This window comes from Suncus etruscus, chromosome 9 (genome assembly GCF_024139225.1).
Source record: "Suncus etruscus isolate mSunEtr1 chromosome 9, mSunEtr1.pri.cur, whole genome shotgun sequence".
Classification (NCBI taxonomy): domain Eukaryota; kingdom Metazoa; phylum Chordata; class Mammalia; order Eulipotyphla; family Soricidae; genus Suncus; species Suncus etruscus.
In genome coordinates this window covers 29906422-29921236 of record NC_064856.1, presented here as the reverse complement: position 1 = coordinate 29921236, position 14815 = coordinate 29906422, and the positions used below count along the sequence as shown (strand labels likewise).

The window sequence follows — 14815 nt, the reverse complement described above, 5'->3', positions numbered from 1 at the left end:
AGAGAGGAAGGAGGTGAGCTGAGCACAGTCCTGGTAAGGAAATGTGGATAAAGGGCACTCTAATGAACATGGGCCCACATCAAAGTGAGGTTGGTGAGGACACCCAGACCTTTTTTATGTCACTCTATCCCAGCACAGCCTCGCTTAAGTGTATGGTGGCCAACACCCAGCCAGAAGTCACCTCTGAGCAGAGTCTGGTGTGATCCCAAAAGAACCAAAGTTTCAGACAAATCTTAACCCTCTCACCTCCATAATTGTGCTCTGTTTGTCTTTTTGTCTCTCAGTCTACACACAGGCTTTGGCACACCCACTGCCCACCTTACACTTCCTTCAACTACCCCCTTACTCCGACTCATGGCACCCTTTCTACCCACCTATCCCTCAGAACCCCTTACCTTCCTGGAGTGTCCTAAAGTTCTGGAGTTCTGGAGTTGACATCCACTGCTCCATTCCCTTGCAGCATCCATCAGGACGAGGAGATTTTCTTCCTGTCTATTTCTTGTCCTCATTGGCATGTGAGCTCTAGGAGAAGGTGGTGCCCTCACCCTGCTGTGTTCTCAGCATGCATCAGGGCTTGGTGCCCCCTCAGGATTGGGACAAAAAGGACGAAGTGAATGAAGCTCCCTTTTCTGTCTTTTCTCCTGCACAAGGACAGGTGAGTAGGATTAGAAGCAGGGCTGTGACCTAGGCAGTCTTAACTTTTTTATTAAGTTTGGGGGCCATATCTGGTGTTTTTTGGGGGACACTCCTCACTGTACTCTGAGGACCATAGGGTGCACCCAAGCCCCTTGTACTATCCCCTCTGGCACAAAGACTGGATGAGAGGAAGGATAAACTGAGGAGGAAAATGGGAAGGGTAATCAAGGGCAGTAGGGAAACATCAGCCCCTGGAGGGCAGAGCTGGATTTGGCTGAAATATTATCTTAGGAGAATCCGTTAATTAGCTCTGATCTCCGTGGCTTCGATTCCCTCCTCTTGCTGACTCGCCCTTTTCCATTTCATCTTGGTGTTCCCAGGCTCCACTGTGGGAAAGAAATATTAGTTTACCTCTAATTGCTCTGCTGGAAGCCTGTGCTCTTCTATCTATCGCTGCTCCGCAGCTCCTCATTGTTTGCCCACAGAACCTGGGGTTCAAATGGCTTTACGAAGCCTAGACCACAAAGAAGCCCAGACCACAACGAGGACCATTGGAAAACATGTGGATGTCCCTCCCTCCCTCTGTGGCACCCACATTTTCTCTCAAAGAAGACACTCAGGAGGCCAGCTCATGGCTTAGCACCGAGCATTTTTTTTTTTTTTTTGTGGTTTTTGGGTCACACCCGGCTGTGCTCAGGGGTTTTTCCTGGCTCTGTGCTCAGAAACTGCTCCTGACAGGCACGGGGGACCATATGGGACGCCGGGATTCGAACCGATGACCTTCTGCATGAAAGGTAAACGCCTTACCTCCATGCCATCTCTCCGGCCCCAGCACCGAGCATTTTTGTGTTTTTTGTTTGTTTGTTTGTTTGTCTGTCTGCTTTTTATTCTTGTCTCTGTGCTCAGAAATTGTTCCTAGTAGGTTCAAGAGACCATATGGGATGCCAGGGATCAAACCTGGGTTAGCACCATGCAAGGCAAATGCCCTACCCACTGTGCTATCATTCCTGCCCTAGCACAGAGCATTTTATAAAGCAAAAACTCCCAAGTGCTAGGTGGTAGATGGGTGGGGATGATTGAGTAAGTGGATAGACTCATGGGGTGGGTAGGTTGGTGGATGGATGGGAGAGTTGGTAGGTAATGGTGTGGTGGTGAATGGTGGATAAAGGAGTGAATATTGGGAGTAAATGGGTAAATGCATAGATGGGTGGGTGGGAAGACAGATGGTATAGATACATTTAAGTAGATTAGGGACATAAATCCATAGGTGGGTAAATTAATGGGTAGAAAGATGGAGAGTGGGTGTAATGTATAAATAATGGAAACAAAAGGATCAGTAAGTAGGTTAATTCATGGGTCAGTGTTAAGTGGGTTGATAGGTAATGGGTGGTTGTGTTGTTGAATAGTTTGGTGGTTGAGTAAATGAATTTATAAATGGATGGTTAAATTTATAGATGTATAAGTTGACATAGGTAATGTATAAAAGATAGAAAATGGATAAAAATATTTAAGTTAGGGGCCGGCGAGGTGGTGCTAGAGGTAAGATGTTTGCCTTGCAAGCGCTAGCCAAGGAAAGATCGCGACTGTGGTTTGACCCCCAGCGTCCCATATGGTCCCCCCAAGCCAGGGGCAATTTCTGAGTGCTTAGCCAGGAGTAACCCCTGAGCATCAAACGGGTGTGGCCTGAAAAACCAAAAAAAAAAAAAAAAATTTAAGTTAGAATATCAGGCTTATCCATTTATCAGGAATCTAGGCCAGGAAACCCCAGGCTTGATCAAGTCAATCAAAAAGGCATAAAACAGGCAAGTGTTTCACCCAAGGATCATGCAGTAGTTAATAGGTATTCTTGGTATCAGAATCTCTAGCCCAAGGGGTAAAGAGCTAGAAAGAATTTCAAATGCTGTCAGTCAGATGTGAAAGCATTGAATAAGGTGCCCAATATATAGTAACTGCTCCATCAGTGTTGGCTGCTATCACAGTGGCTATTAGTACCGTGGGCTATTAATGAGGACTCGGGCACTCAGCACTTTATATGCTGGATCTCATTAGCCCCTCCGGCGACACTGTGAAGTGGTTCCTAGGCCCAGTTTATCAATAAAAGAGCTACAGGCCAAGCAGATGGAAAAATCCCTGGGGCTGCTGGAGCACTGGGCAAGGTTATAGCAAAGTCCTTAAAAAGTTTGTGAACACTACAACTAATGAATGACACATACACACACCCAGCAGGCACTGCAGCCTGGTGCCAAGCACTGAAATCTAATGTACCTCTATACTTGTCGTGGACAACACAAAGCAACTGTGTGAGTACCATCATTTAGTGTATGTGGGACCCCAACCAGTAAGTCTCACAACATGGACAGAGAGAAGTGGGTGTAGGTGGTAGAAGTGGGGAGCAAGTGTCCCAAGAGAGGAAGATCCACTCAGAGGTGAAGATCTTCCTCTACCACATAAAGCCATTCTTCCTCCTCAGGGGTCCAGGGATTAATTAGCCTTGCATTGTGCCCAGAAGTACCCAGAAACCTGAGTAGGGCGCTCAGTAGGGCTATGAATAAGTCATGGCCAGTATTAGGAAACCGGAGAGGAGACAATCTGACTGCAAATGGACACACTTCTTGCCAGCAATGCGGGGTGGGAGTCACTTGTATTTACAGGGATGAATTGGACCAACTTGACCTCACTCAGCCATGGGAAGAAGATCTCAATACTTACCAGCGAGCCCTGGCCTGAGAGTCAGGTGGACTGCAGCTGAGTCTTGGCTGACCACTTCCACTCTCTCTTTGGGGTACTGTTCTCTGGGTACATGATAAGGAACATTATCTTTAAAACTAGGTGGTTTGTGGGGTTGTAGAGATAGTACAATGCAACTCAACTGGCCCTGGTTCTATTCCCAGAACTGCATGTGGTACCCTAAACTTTGGTCAGTGCTGCTCTGGAGGCTCCTGAGCACTTCAATGGTGGCTCAGGCAATTGTGAGCACCACTGGATCTGAATAGCACCCTAACCTTGGGCTCTTGCACCAAACCCTCAACCTGAGCCTCCTGGGCACTGCTTGGGACTCTCTCAACCCCCAAATGACCGGGTTATACTAGAACTCTTCTTGTGTTTTGGAGTCACACCCAGTAATGTTCAGGGGTTACTCCTGGCTCTGCACTTTTGAATCCCTCCTGGTGGTGCTACAAAAACCTAATGGAATGCCAGGGATACAGCCCAGTCAGCCATGTGCAATGCAAATACCCTCCCTGCTCTACTATTGCTCTGGCCTCTTGGACTCTTATTAGAGGAAACATCTCCACAAAACATTCCAAGATTTATTGTTTTTCTTGCCTCCTATAAGTTAATTTTCTTCTTGTCCTTTTTTTTTGGGGGGGGGCCACACCCGACAGTGCTCAGGGGTAACTTCTGGCTGTTTGTTCAGAAATAGCTCCTGGCAGGCACAGGGGACCATATGGGACACCAGGATTCGAACCAAACACCTTTGGTCCTGGATTGGCTGCTTGCAAGGCAAACACGGCTGTGCTATCTCTCCAGGTCCTCTTCTTGTCCTTTTTATTGTAAGCATATAATAAAGAGATGGTAATTTTTTTTTGTTTTGGGTCACATCCAGTACCACTCAGGAGTTACTCCCTGACTCTGTGCTCAGGAATCACTCCTGGCAGGATTGGGGAACCATATGTGATGCTGGAGATCAAACCTGGTTGGCCCCATGCAAGGCAAATGCCCTAACCACTGTTACTATCACTCTGGCCTCGTAAATTTTTTTTTAATATGGAACACTTCACAAATTTGCTTGTCATCCTTGAGCAGGGGCCATGCTAATCTTCCCTGTATCATTCCAATTTTAGTATATGTGCTGCTAAAGTGAGCACTGGCCTTATAAACTTTATTAGCAGAGGCAGAATTGCTCTGAATGGACTCTTTGGGACATAGAAAACAAAATCACAACTCAATCTGATTTGGCAAAAGAGGGTGACGTAGAGGGATGTCTCAAGTGATAGAGCACATGCCTAGCATATATAAGACCTTGAGATGGATTCCTGGCACTACATGGGCCCCTAAGCACCATCGGATGTAGCTCTGAGTGCCTCAGTACCAACATCAGACCTGCACTTTTTTTTTTTCGGGCCACAACCCGTTTGATGCTCAAGGGTTATTCCTGGCTACGTGCTCAGAAATTGCCCCTGGCGTGGGGGGACCATATGGGACGCCTGGGGATTGAACCGTGGTCCTTTCCTTGGCTAGTGCTTGCAAGGCAGACACCTTACCTCTAGCGCCACCTCACCGGCCCCAGGCCTGCACTTCTAACCATTCTAACCATTGCCACATTGGTGGGAATGATCCCTTAATAAGGGAGGTTCTTAGTATTTCACATAACTGGAAAATCAAGAAATGTAGTTTCAGATGTGGCTCTATCCAGGAGCCCTTATCACATAGACAGCATTCTCTCTCAATCTCTGAGTTCAATTTTCCCCTTGAATGGATTTCTTTCTAGGTAACCTCTTCTCTCAGGATGGCAGGAAATTCTAAAACATAAAAGTCAGATGCTTTCAAATAGTGGATCATCTTTTTTCTATTTTTTATTTTTTGACTTGAGCAAACAAGCACTATAAACTGAGCACCATGCAGTTCTGGGAAAACAGAAAGATCACATCACCACATTGGACTTCTTTTGACCTTTGTATGCAAGGAGCATGGACTTAAATACCCACCAAACCAGGCAAGTGAGAAAAATGAGAAAAGCTACTTGAAGGGGGTGGGTCACTGGCGAGAAGTGGTAAGTGCTGCAAAGAGAAGGGCAGGTGGATGCCAGGACAACCACAACTCTGTGCAGACACAAGACACAAACATCCACCATCTTCATTATGGTCTCTCATTCTTCGAGAGAAGCAAAATCACAGATAACATTGATGTAAATTAAAATAAAACGTCCTGTGGCAGCCAAACAATTTAAATCCATAGACCACAACTCAGGACCATTGCTTGAGGAATTCCCAGAAGGCTGGAACATTGATTACACAGTCACCATTCCTTCAAAAAAGAGATAGATATAAGTATCAGCTCTTTGGGACAGTGAATCATTCCAGGAAAGCTGAGGAAAGCAATTATCTGTCTTTGTAAATCTTATCTTTGTGTGCCCTCCCCCCACCTTGGCCAAGGGGACTGGAACTCCAGCAGCAGGGTGTATTTATTCGTGTCTTCTTTTTCTTTTCCCATTGCTTTGGTTTTCAGGTCTTAGCTGGAGATGCTCAGACCTTACTCCTGGTTTTGTGCTCAGGAGTCAGTCCTGAAAGAGAGACCTTATAGGGTAACAGGGATTGAACCCCAGTCAGCCATGTACAAGGCAAGTGCCATCCCTGCTGTACTATGGATAGAATTGTGTTTAGCACATAGTAGGCCACCAAAGATGGGTTGAGATAATAATATAATAACATCACCACACCAGGAAAAGTCTTTGCCTAATGTTAAATGAACATAGAATTTCTCAGCCTTGGCCCTGCTGATGTTCTGGTCTGGAAAATTCTTTGAAGTATGTGCGTGGGTGGGGGCTGAACTGATGAGAGATGTCGGGTTGGGGGAGGGTTCTGTCCTATACAGGGAAGATGTTTAGCAGCAGCTTGGCCTCTCCCCACGAGATGGTGGCATCTTGGACAAGGTTCCTAATGATGGAGCCATGAGAAGTAAACAGATTAAAAATATGCAGTCATATATTATGTACAAATAATTGTCTGTACAAATATTATGTATCTCTATGGAAACAAATCTCTTCTAGAAAGAAAGAGAAGGATGCTAAAAGAGAAGCGCTTACCTTGGAGCTGAGACTTGTTCAGTTTTCTTTCTCCTTCAGGCTCGGGATGGGGATGAGGGGGCAGGGCTATGTCTTTGGTGCCTGTTTACTGACCCTGCTGCTGTGCAAATGTGCTTGAAAGCTTAGATGAGCAAGATGGCTCCATGACAGCCTTACTTGCTCTCCCCTCATAACTACATTTGTTCTATCGCTATTCATTTTTGGAGATGATTGGGATGATTCTGTCTGCCCCCATGAAATGGGGCATAAGCCTGGCACGACTCGGGCACAGAAGAACTTAATGATGTGCTTAGCAAGAGTGGAAACTCGGCCCCCAGGCTCTAGAAATTAACTTGTCCCCTCTTTCCTTGATTCCCTTCCCGTTACCCACCCCTGTTCCCCCTTTTTAAAAACAGCAACAATTGGGGCCAGAGAGATAGCATGGAGGCAGGGCGTTTGCCTTGCTTGCAGAAAGACAGTGGTTCGAATCTGGGCACCCCATATGGGCCCCTGAGCCTGCCAGGAGTGATTTCTGAGTGAATAGCCAGGAGGAAGCCCTGAGCACTGCCGGGTGTGACCCCAAAACCAAAAAAAAAAAAGCAACAATTACCAACTGCCACATTTTGTATTTATTTGCTGATTATAGAGTCATTGTCCGTATCTCCCCCTCACTCACACCCACACACATGAGATTCTAGATTTCGATATTTGAACAGTCTGGAATGAAAGCTCTAGGGGGAGGGAGGGGAAACAAGGATTCGTTAAATTTGCAGTCTGCCCCACTCCAGCTCTTCTAACTGTTGCCATCTCCTCTCCTTTCTTCATTATCACCCATCCCAGAGTGACATATTCTGACTTTTTTTTGTTTATGGTCCTCAGCCAGCTCCACGCACACCCCACTGGGCGGCGGACGCTCAGTCCAGAGGCTGAGCGCGCCAGAGAAAGACCAGGTTGTGGGCACAGCGGGGTCCCCCGAGGGTAGGCAGGGAGGGCCGGGGCCACAGACAGACAGACAGACGGACAGACAGACACCTTCCTTCTCCCGCGGGGCCGGGCAGGCAGGAGTTAAGCGTCGCGCGCGCGCTGGCGACCCGCAGGTGGCGCCGTCCTCCTCGGTGCCCGACTCCGGGCGCTCCGAAGTGCGGGACAGAATCGCGGCGAGCGCGGAGCCGAAGCTCAGCCTCGACTTGTTGATCTCATCCAAGCCGCCGCCGCCGCCGCCACCGCCGCCGCCGCGGGAGCAGGAGGACGAGGAGGTGGAGCGGGCGGCGCCTCCGCGTCCCGGTCCTGCCACCCCGCGCCCCCGGCCTGGGAGAGCTCGTCCTGGCCCCGCGCTGCCCGCAGCCCCGGCGCGTCGCCTGCCCGGCCGGGGTAGGCCGGGCCCAGTCCGGCCCCGGGTCCGCCGCTGCCCGCGGGCGGGGGCGCCCGGGCAGCCGGGGCGATGCGCGGTCCCTGGCCCCGGGAGGCGGCCGCCCTGGGGGTAAGTGTTGGGTTGGGGCGCCTGGAGGGCTGCGGGAACCGGGGCGAGGGGCTGGTTCGCCTGCCGCACCTCGGCCTGTGGGTCTGCCAGGCTTGGCGGGGGTGAGACTGGGGCGCGGGAGAGGGGCTTCGCGCTCCCCTTCTGGGGCGAAGGGAGAGGGCGTGAGCCTTGCCAGCCGAGGGGCTGGGGAAGAGGGTGGGGGAGCCCGGCGATCAGCGGTTTCGGAAAGGCCAGAAATTGAGATCGTCTCCCCGCCTTCCGCCTCCCCCACCCCATTCCCTTCCAAGCCCCCGGGAAAGGCGCAGAACCCGGAGTTATAAAAAGCCAGAGCAGAAGAGAAGCGAGAGGAGGAGGGGAGGAGGAGGAAGAGGAGGGAAGGGAGGAGGGGAGAGAGGAGGAAGAGGAGGAGGGGGTGGTAGAGGAGGAGGAGGGAAAGGAGGAATGGGAGGAAGAGGAGGGGGAGGCGGAGGAGGGGCGGGGAAGAGACGAGGGAAGGACGGAGCTGGAGGAGTCCTAGGTCTTTGCGCACCCCCCTTGCGGTGAGGTTGGGGGTGCGGAGGGTTGGGGCGGGACCCCCAGCTTCGAGCTTGGCTTGGCGTCTTCAGGGCAGGATTTTTTTTTAAAATCAGGGGGCAGCAATCTTCCAAGGGATGATTGCTCCCATGGCTCGGGGCGAGGGGTTCAGTCCGGGACAGCGAGGCTGCCATGACCCCTCTCGTCTGTCTGTCGTGACCTCCCTCCGACAGGTTGGCACCTGCCACACCCCTCCAGCCGGGCCCCCTCACATTCCCTGCAACCTTTTTGGGGGGCGGGGGAAAGCAAACTCATTGCCACCATCCCCTGCTCCTCGAATCCTAATTATCTCGTAAGCAGGAGGAAGAAAGCAAAGATGAGAAGTCTTTTTTGGGGGGGGGAGAAGAAAAGTTTTCAACCAGCACCACCCCCGCCCCCGCCACACACCCTCTTCCCCATGACGGGGAGCCCCAGAACGCGGCGGGTTTCAGCACCCGAGGGGGCGGACAGCGCCCCGGGCGGCGGGGTCGGATGGGGCAGGGTCCTGGGGGATCGTGAGAGCGAGCTTCTGGGGGGCCCTTTCCCCACGCCTCGAAGGACACCCCTCCTCCCGTGCCGGAGCGGGGCGGGCTTCAGCACCGGCCGGAGGGACAGCGCCCTCCTTCTTCCCCCGTACCCCATCCACCCCCCCAAGCCTGAGCCGCTTAAGCGCAGGAAGGTCAAGGCCCAAGCGCACGGGGCCGGGGAAGGGAGGTGGCAGCCCGCCACCCCAGGGGCTTGCACTTCTCCGACCGGCCTGTGCTTTCTGCCTCTCTCACGCAGCCGTCGGGATGGAGGTGAGAAGACGGAGGCGGTGAGGCCCGCACGCGCGGCCCTCCTGCGCTCTCGGCCGCCCAGGGCGCTCCCTGCCCCCCTGGCGCGCAGCCTCGGCCAGCCTTGGCGTCCGGTGACAGCGGCCTGTGGGGGGCAGGGGGCGCGGGGGCGGCCGGACCAGCGATGCCGGCGGGCATGACGAAGCATGGCTCCCGCTCCACCAGCTCGCTGCCCCCGGAGCCCATGGAGATCGTGCGCAGCAAGGCGTGTTCGCGCCGGGTGCGCCTCAACGTCGGGGGGCTGGCGCACGAGGTGCTCTGGCGCACCCTGGACCGCCTGCCCCGCACGCGCCTCGGCAAGCTCCGCGACTGCAACACGCACGACTCGCTGCTCGAGGTGTGCGACGACTATAGCCTCGACGACAACGAGTATTTCTTTGACCGCCACCCGGGCGCCTTCACGTCCATCCTCAACTTCTACCGCACCGGCCGGCTGCACATGATGGAGGAGATGTGCGCGCTCAGCTTCAGCCAGGAGCTCGACTACTGGGGCATCGACGAGATCTACCTGGAGTCCTGCTGCCAGGCCCGCTACCACCAGAAGAAGGAGCAGATGAACGAGGAGCTCAAGCGCGAGGCCGAGACCCTGCGTGAGCGCGAGGGAGAAGAGTTTGACAACACGTGCTGTGCGGAAAAGCGGAAAAAACTCTGGGACCTCTTGGAGAAACCCAATTCCTCTGTGGCTGCCAAGGTGAGCCTGGGAGTCTGGGGGGAGGGCGGGGCGGCCCATGTTCCCACCTTGAGGACCCCACGTAGCTCCCAACTCTTGGTTTGGAACCCAAAGAGGGAGGGGCCTAATGGAGCAAGAAGCCGGGGAGGGCAACACTTTGAGACTCAGGTGTCACTCTGGTCCTATCATCCAACAATTCGTGGTACCCCTGATTTGTTGGAGAAAATCATTGCTAGAGACTTAAGCCTAAGCCTACTGTTAATGCTTGGACACTGAAAGAATGACAGAAGAGCCTTGAAGAGCTGGAAACCTTGTGAGGCAGAAAGGAGTTGAAGCTGGACTAGTCAAGCATCATGTCCCCATGGGGACATTTCCAAGCTGAGGCCAGAGTCCTGTGCCGGTACTGGCCCTTCTAGTGACAACTCCACTTGGCCCCTTGTGTGGCCACAAGCTCTGGGCGACCTGGGAACACTGTCTAGTTCCCCTCAGCCCATGGTTAGCATTAAGTATGGAAGCAATGACACAATGCGTGTCACAGGCAGCAGGCTGGAGAAGCCAGTGGGCGCCCAGTCCTCCCTGGCTTGTTCCTTATTTATTCGGAGAGTTTATTCCGAGAACGGTTGGCTGCAGCCTGTAAAGCTGCCATGATTGTGGGAAGAGGATGCACATTTCCAACCAGGAGAGGGAGAAAAAAAATGAGGCAATGTAAAATTATAAAGCTAGAGAAGAGGCAGGAATCTTAAGAGTGGGTTGGCTGGGGAGTCCTGGGTGATCTTGAACGAAGGCAGAGGTGACCAAGAGTTGAAGAGAGACTTGGGGTGGGGAGCGGGCAGGAGGCTCCATAGATGGATAAGCAAATTCTGTGGATCAGGCTGGCTTGAAGGGAACCTCTGAAAGGAGTTGGGGACAGTCTGGAAGATATATTGTGCCCTGCGTGATGGGAGAGGTTTTCTGAGGTCATGGGGGGAGAGTCCACACAAGAGAAGTCTTGATATGAAAACCCAGGAAGGCCGTATTGGAAAAACCATGTTGAACAGAACTCGGTGGAGAGAGCTAGTCCAAAAGGAGGTGTAGGGAGGGGACAGATCAAAGGACCAAGGGTACAACTCTACATCCTGCCCTCCTGGGCTAGTTGGGAGCCTTCCCAGCTAGCCTACCTCTCCTCCAGGGACTTCTAAAACTGGTCAGCCCTTGACTTAGAGGCCTTCTACGGGACTGATTTGAAAGGGACTAATGAGTCCCTTCCACAGATCTGGCTACCCAAGGAAAGGTTCCTGGGAGGGTGGAATGCAGAAGAAGGTGGCCAGTAGGAGAGACAAATGCGTTTTCTCTCTTTTCTGTCAAGCCTAAAGAGAACTTAAACATTCCTACGCCCAGTTTTCTTTTTCTGAGTCTGTGAGCTGCTTCTGGCCATAATCTAGTCCAGATTTGTATCTTAAAAGCCCCTCTGAAGACAGAGTCATTCACCCTTAACCCGCTTAGAGGATCAACAGTCTTATTTTGCTATTTCCGGGCCTGACATAGGTTCCTCCCCTCCATAGGCCACTTGGACTCAAACAGAACACTCTTCTCTGTCTGGTACCCATAGAGACATGAGAGTAAGGAGCAAGAAAGGGGGAGGGTCTGCCTCCTGGAGAAGCATCAAACAAAGGGCTGTGTTCAGGTTGGCATCTGGCAGCCAGAGCATGGAGCTCACTCTTGCCAAAGGAGCTGCTTGAAAGTAAACAGCTTCCTCTCTCCTTTGGGCTAATCCTCTCAGAGGGAAGAACATCATGACCTCTCCATGATCCCAGGATCCGGCTGTAAACTCACATGCCTGGTAGATGGATGGTGTAGGCCGTGTAGCAGCCAGAGCTGAAGTACTGAGGTAGGCAGGTTCCAGGACCCTCTGTAGAGAAGTGCCGACTGATCACACAACGCCTTTCTGTGGAGTGTAACAGCAAAACTATGCCAACTCTCTTGTTACCCCACCTTTCACAGAGAGGGCCCAGAGCAGTTCAGTGACTTGCCTAGTGCCACTCAGCAGGCAAACGAGAACAATTAGAAATTCAAACCCAAGTGTGAATTTGAAATCTCCCTGTTCTCTCTGGAAATCTCCCTGGTGCCCGGCTCCCACATTTGCACACCTCAACCCCCACTTCCAACCCTCGTGAACTGCTGCCCACACAGAAGCCATATTGAGCCTTTCAAACTGTAGGTTGTTGATTGGATCACATCATTCATCTGCTGAAAATCTTCCAGTGGTTTCTCATCACACTGAGTCTCTTCACACTGAGAATAGAGGGGAGCCAGATCCTGCTAGACCCAGCTCTTCTAACCTCTCTACGCTTTCCACCCTCTCCTCTAGACCACCCAGCTCCAGCTCTACTGCCTCCATAGTCTCCGAAGCCATCAATCTTTTTCCTACCGCAGGACCTTGCTATGTGCTTTTTTCTTCCACCTGGTCTGGCCATTTCTCTTCATTGATCCATACAACCTCTTCTTAGAGGGACCTCTCCTGAACCCCGTCTAAAACAGCCTTCCTCTCCTTACTCTCTGTACCTTGTGTCCTACTTTTCCTCAAAGAGAATGAAAATGCCACCTGACATGACATTTGTTCCTCCCCCATGAAGTCGAGCCTACTATGTATTCCCGCTGTGTCCCCAGCACCCATCATGGCACCAGGCCTGTGTGCATGAAATAATGAACAGCTCAAACCAGCACTTGGCAGCACTCGGGCCAGATTTGGGGATGCCACTTTAACTTTTTATTCTATTTCACTTTATTTTTTGGTCTTTGGGCCACACCTGGTCATGCTCAGTGTTATTCTTAACTCTGCACTTAGAAATAACTCCTGGCAGGCTCAGGGGATCATATGGGATGCCAGGGATTGAACCCGGGTCAGTCCTGTGCAAGAGAAATACCCTATTGGCTGTGCTATTGCTCCAGCCTTATCATTTCTACCCTTGAGCAGCCCAGGCCCTCTGGTCTGCTTCAGTTTTTATGACTGTGCCCACCAGTTCCCCAGCTTCAATGCCTGTTTGTCAGAACAAGGAGGCCTGGACACTTTTCAGTGCTCAGAGTTCCTGGACATTTGTGAGACACATAGAGGACTGTGCTGTGTGTGTGCTGAACAGTGGGGCAGACCTGGGTTCCAAACACAGCTCCCCAGGTTCTATCTTGTAGAAAAACTCTTCCTCTCTCCTGTGAAAATGCAGATTGGAGGCTTTCTTTGCAGGGTCACTAGAAAACTAGACTTGTCAACATTTAGGGCCAACCCATGCTCCTTGTAGGAGGGACTTATCACTAGGCATCAAGCATGGTCAGCCCTGTCATCAGCTGGGTGCCCAGGTTCAGCAAACCCTTTCCTCCAAGAACAGTCAGAGAGGCTGAGCTGTGCTGTGAATAATTGATGTGCTGTTCTGGCAACCCACAGGCAAACTGAAGCACAGGCCCGAGCTTTCGCTGTTAGGGGAGTGAAAATCAAAATCCATTAGCAAAAGGCCTTGTGATTGATTCTTGGCGGAGGCTTGGGTCAGCCCCATCTGAGGGATGTGATGGAGGGGCCATTTCTGGGCTCTTCCTCCGAAAGTGCAGGATGAGAAGGAGCAGGTTTGAACAGGCCAGAATTATCTGCTCTCCCTGAAACTGTCTTAGCAGAAAAACCCCACCCTTATTCCACCATTCCCCAGTAAATTAGCTGATTGTGCTCAACCACAAAAGGTGGCACTTGATACCACTATGTCACAGAAGTCTCTTCCACGTAGGTCGTTGTGACTTTGGGCTGCTTGTAATAACTTGAGAAAGCCAAAGTGGCTTTGAAAAGGAGAAAAAAGCAACATCCCAGGTAACAGGAATTTCTGAAGAAATTAGTTATGAGTTAAGAGGCTCAGTGACATCATCAGGATTCTAGATTCCTTTTTCTGTCTCCTCAAACTCCTGCAGGTGGCCTGATGGCCATGTGTGAAGCTTTATGCCCCAGCTCCAGCCTTCTAATGTAGATGCATGGTAACCCACTAAAGATGAGGAGTATTTCCACCTGCTTTTACCCAAGAGGAGTGCCCTAGAGCATCTAATTGGTCAGGATCAGGTCACATGCACCTATCTGCTCCCTTCTCTTAACATCCCATTGGTCAGGACCAGACCATGTGGTCATGCCTTCTCTTAGCACACCATTGGTTAGAACAGTCACTTGTTCCTGCAGCATGGAAAGTCAGAGGCTGGTTGTCTTGGATGGGTTGGGATTGGGTTTAATACCAGGGATCAAGATATTATTTATAGAGAGAAAAGGAAAATGGTGCATGGTGAAGTTGATTGGGAAGCTTGCCCAAAGATGCTCAGTCTATTTGTGAAAGGAATAAAGATGGCGGAATCAAGATGGGAACTAGGTTGGGATGGTTCACACCCTGATTCTTATTCCCAAACTATTAAATAGATCCTTCACGCTCTTTGAACTTTGGTGCCCTGTCTGCTAAAGGGAGGGTGATCATTACAGTGCCCACCTCTTAGCGGTTTAGAGGATTTCAGTAAAATTTCACGGAGATATCGTATAGTGGGTGAGGGGCTTGCCTTGCACACAGCTAACCCTAACTCAGTCCTATCATTAATAAGGTTCCCCTATCCTCACCAGGGGTCACATGTGAGCACAGAGCTAGGAATAGACCCTGAGCACCGCTGCGGTGACGCAAACACAAGAGGGGAAAAGATTTCAAAGGTGAATGTAGGTTGCAATGGAGAGTACTTTTTAAATGAGAATTACCATTCTTGATTTTAGATATGGGAGTAAAATTTATTTTGGGAGAGTTGTCAGTATTTTTCCCACCATGTATTTGGCGAGGGAGAACAGGAGGCGTGGTTCAGCAATCGAACACATGATGGACATG

General features: G+C 51.2%; 1 protein-coding gene and 1 non-coding gene across 2 annotated transcripts in view; one reads left to right on the top strand and one right to left on the bottom strand.

Annotated features, from left to right (window-relative positions):
* Window positions 1-4395: 4395 nt before the first annotated feature.
* Window positions 4396-4502, bottom strand: LOC126019803 (U6 spliceosomal RNA). Its single transcript, XR_007499424.1, has one exon. It is a non-coding gene; the product is annotated as a U6 spliceosomal RNA (small nuclear RNA).
* A 4802-nt stretch (window positions 4503-9304) lies between these two features.
* Window positions 9305-14815, top strand: part of KCNB1 (potassium voltage-gated channel subfamily B member 1) — a 99245-nt gene continuing 93734 nt past the window's right edge. The window contains exon 1 of the mRNA XM_049781323.1: window positions 9305-9974. Coding sequence (XP_049637280.1) covers window positions 9408-9974 — 567 coding nt within the window. The 5' untranslated portion in view covers window positions 9305-9407. The remainder of the gene's footprint in view (window positions 9975-14815) is intronic.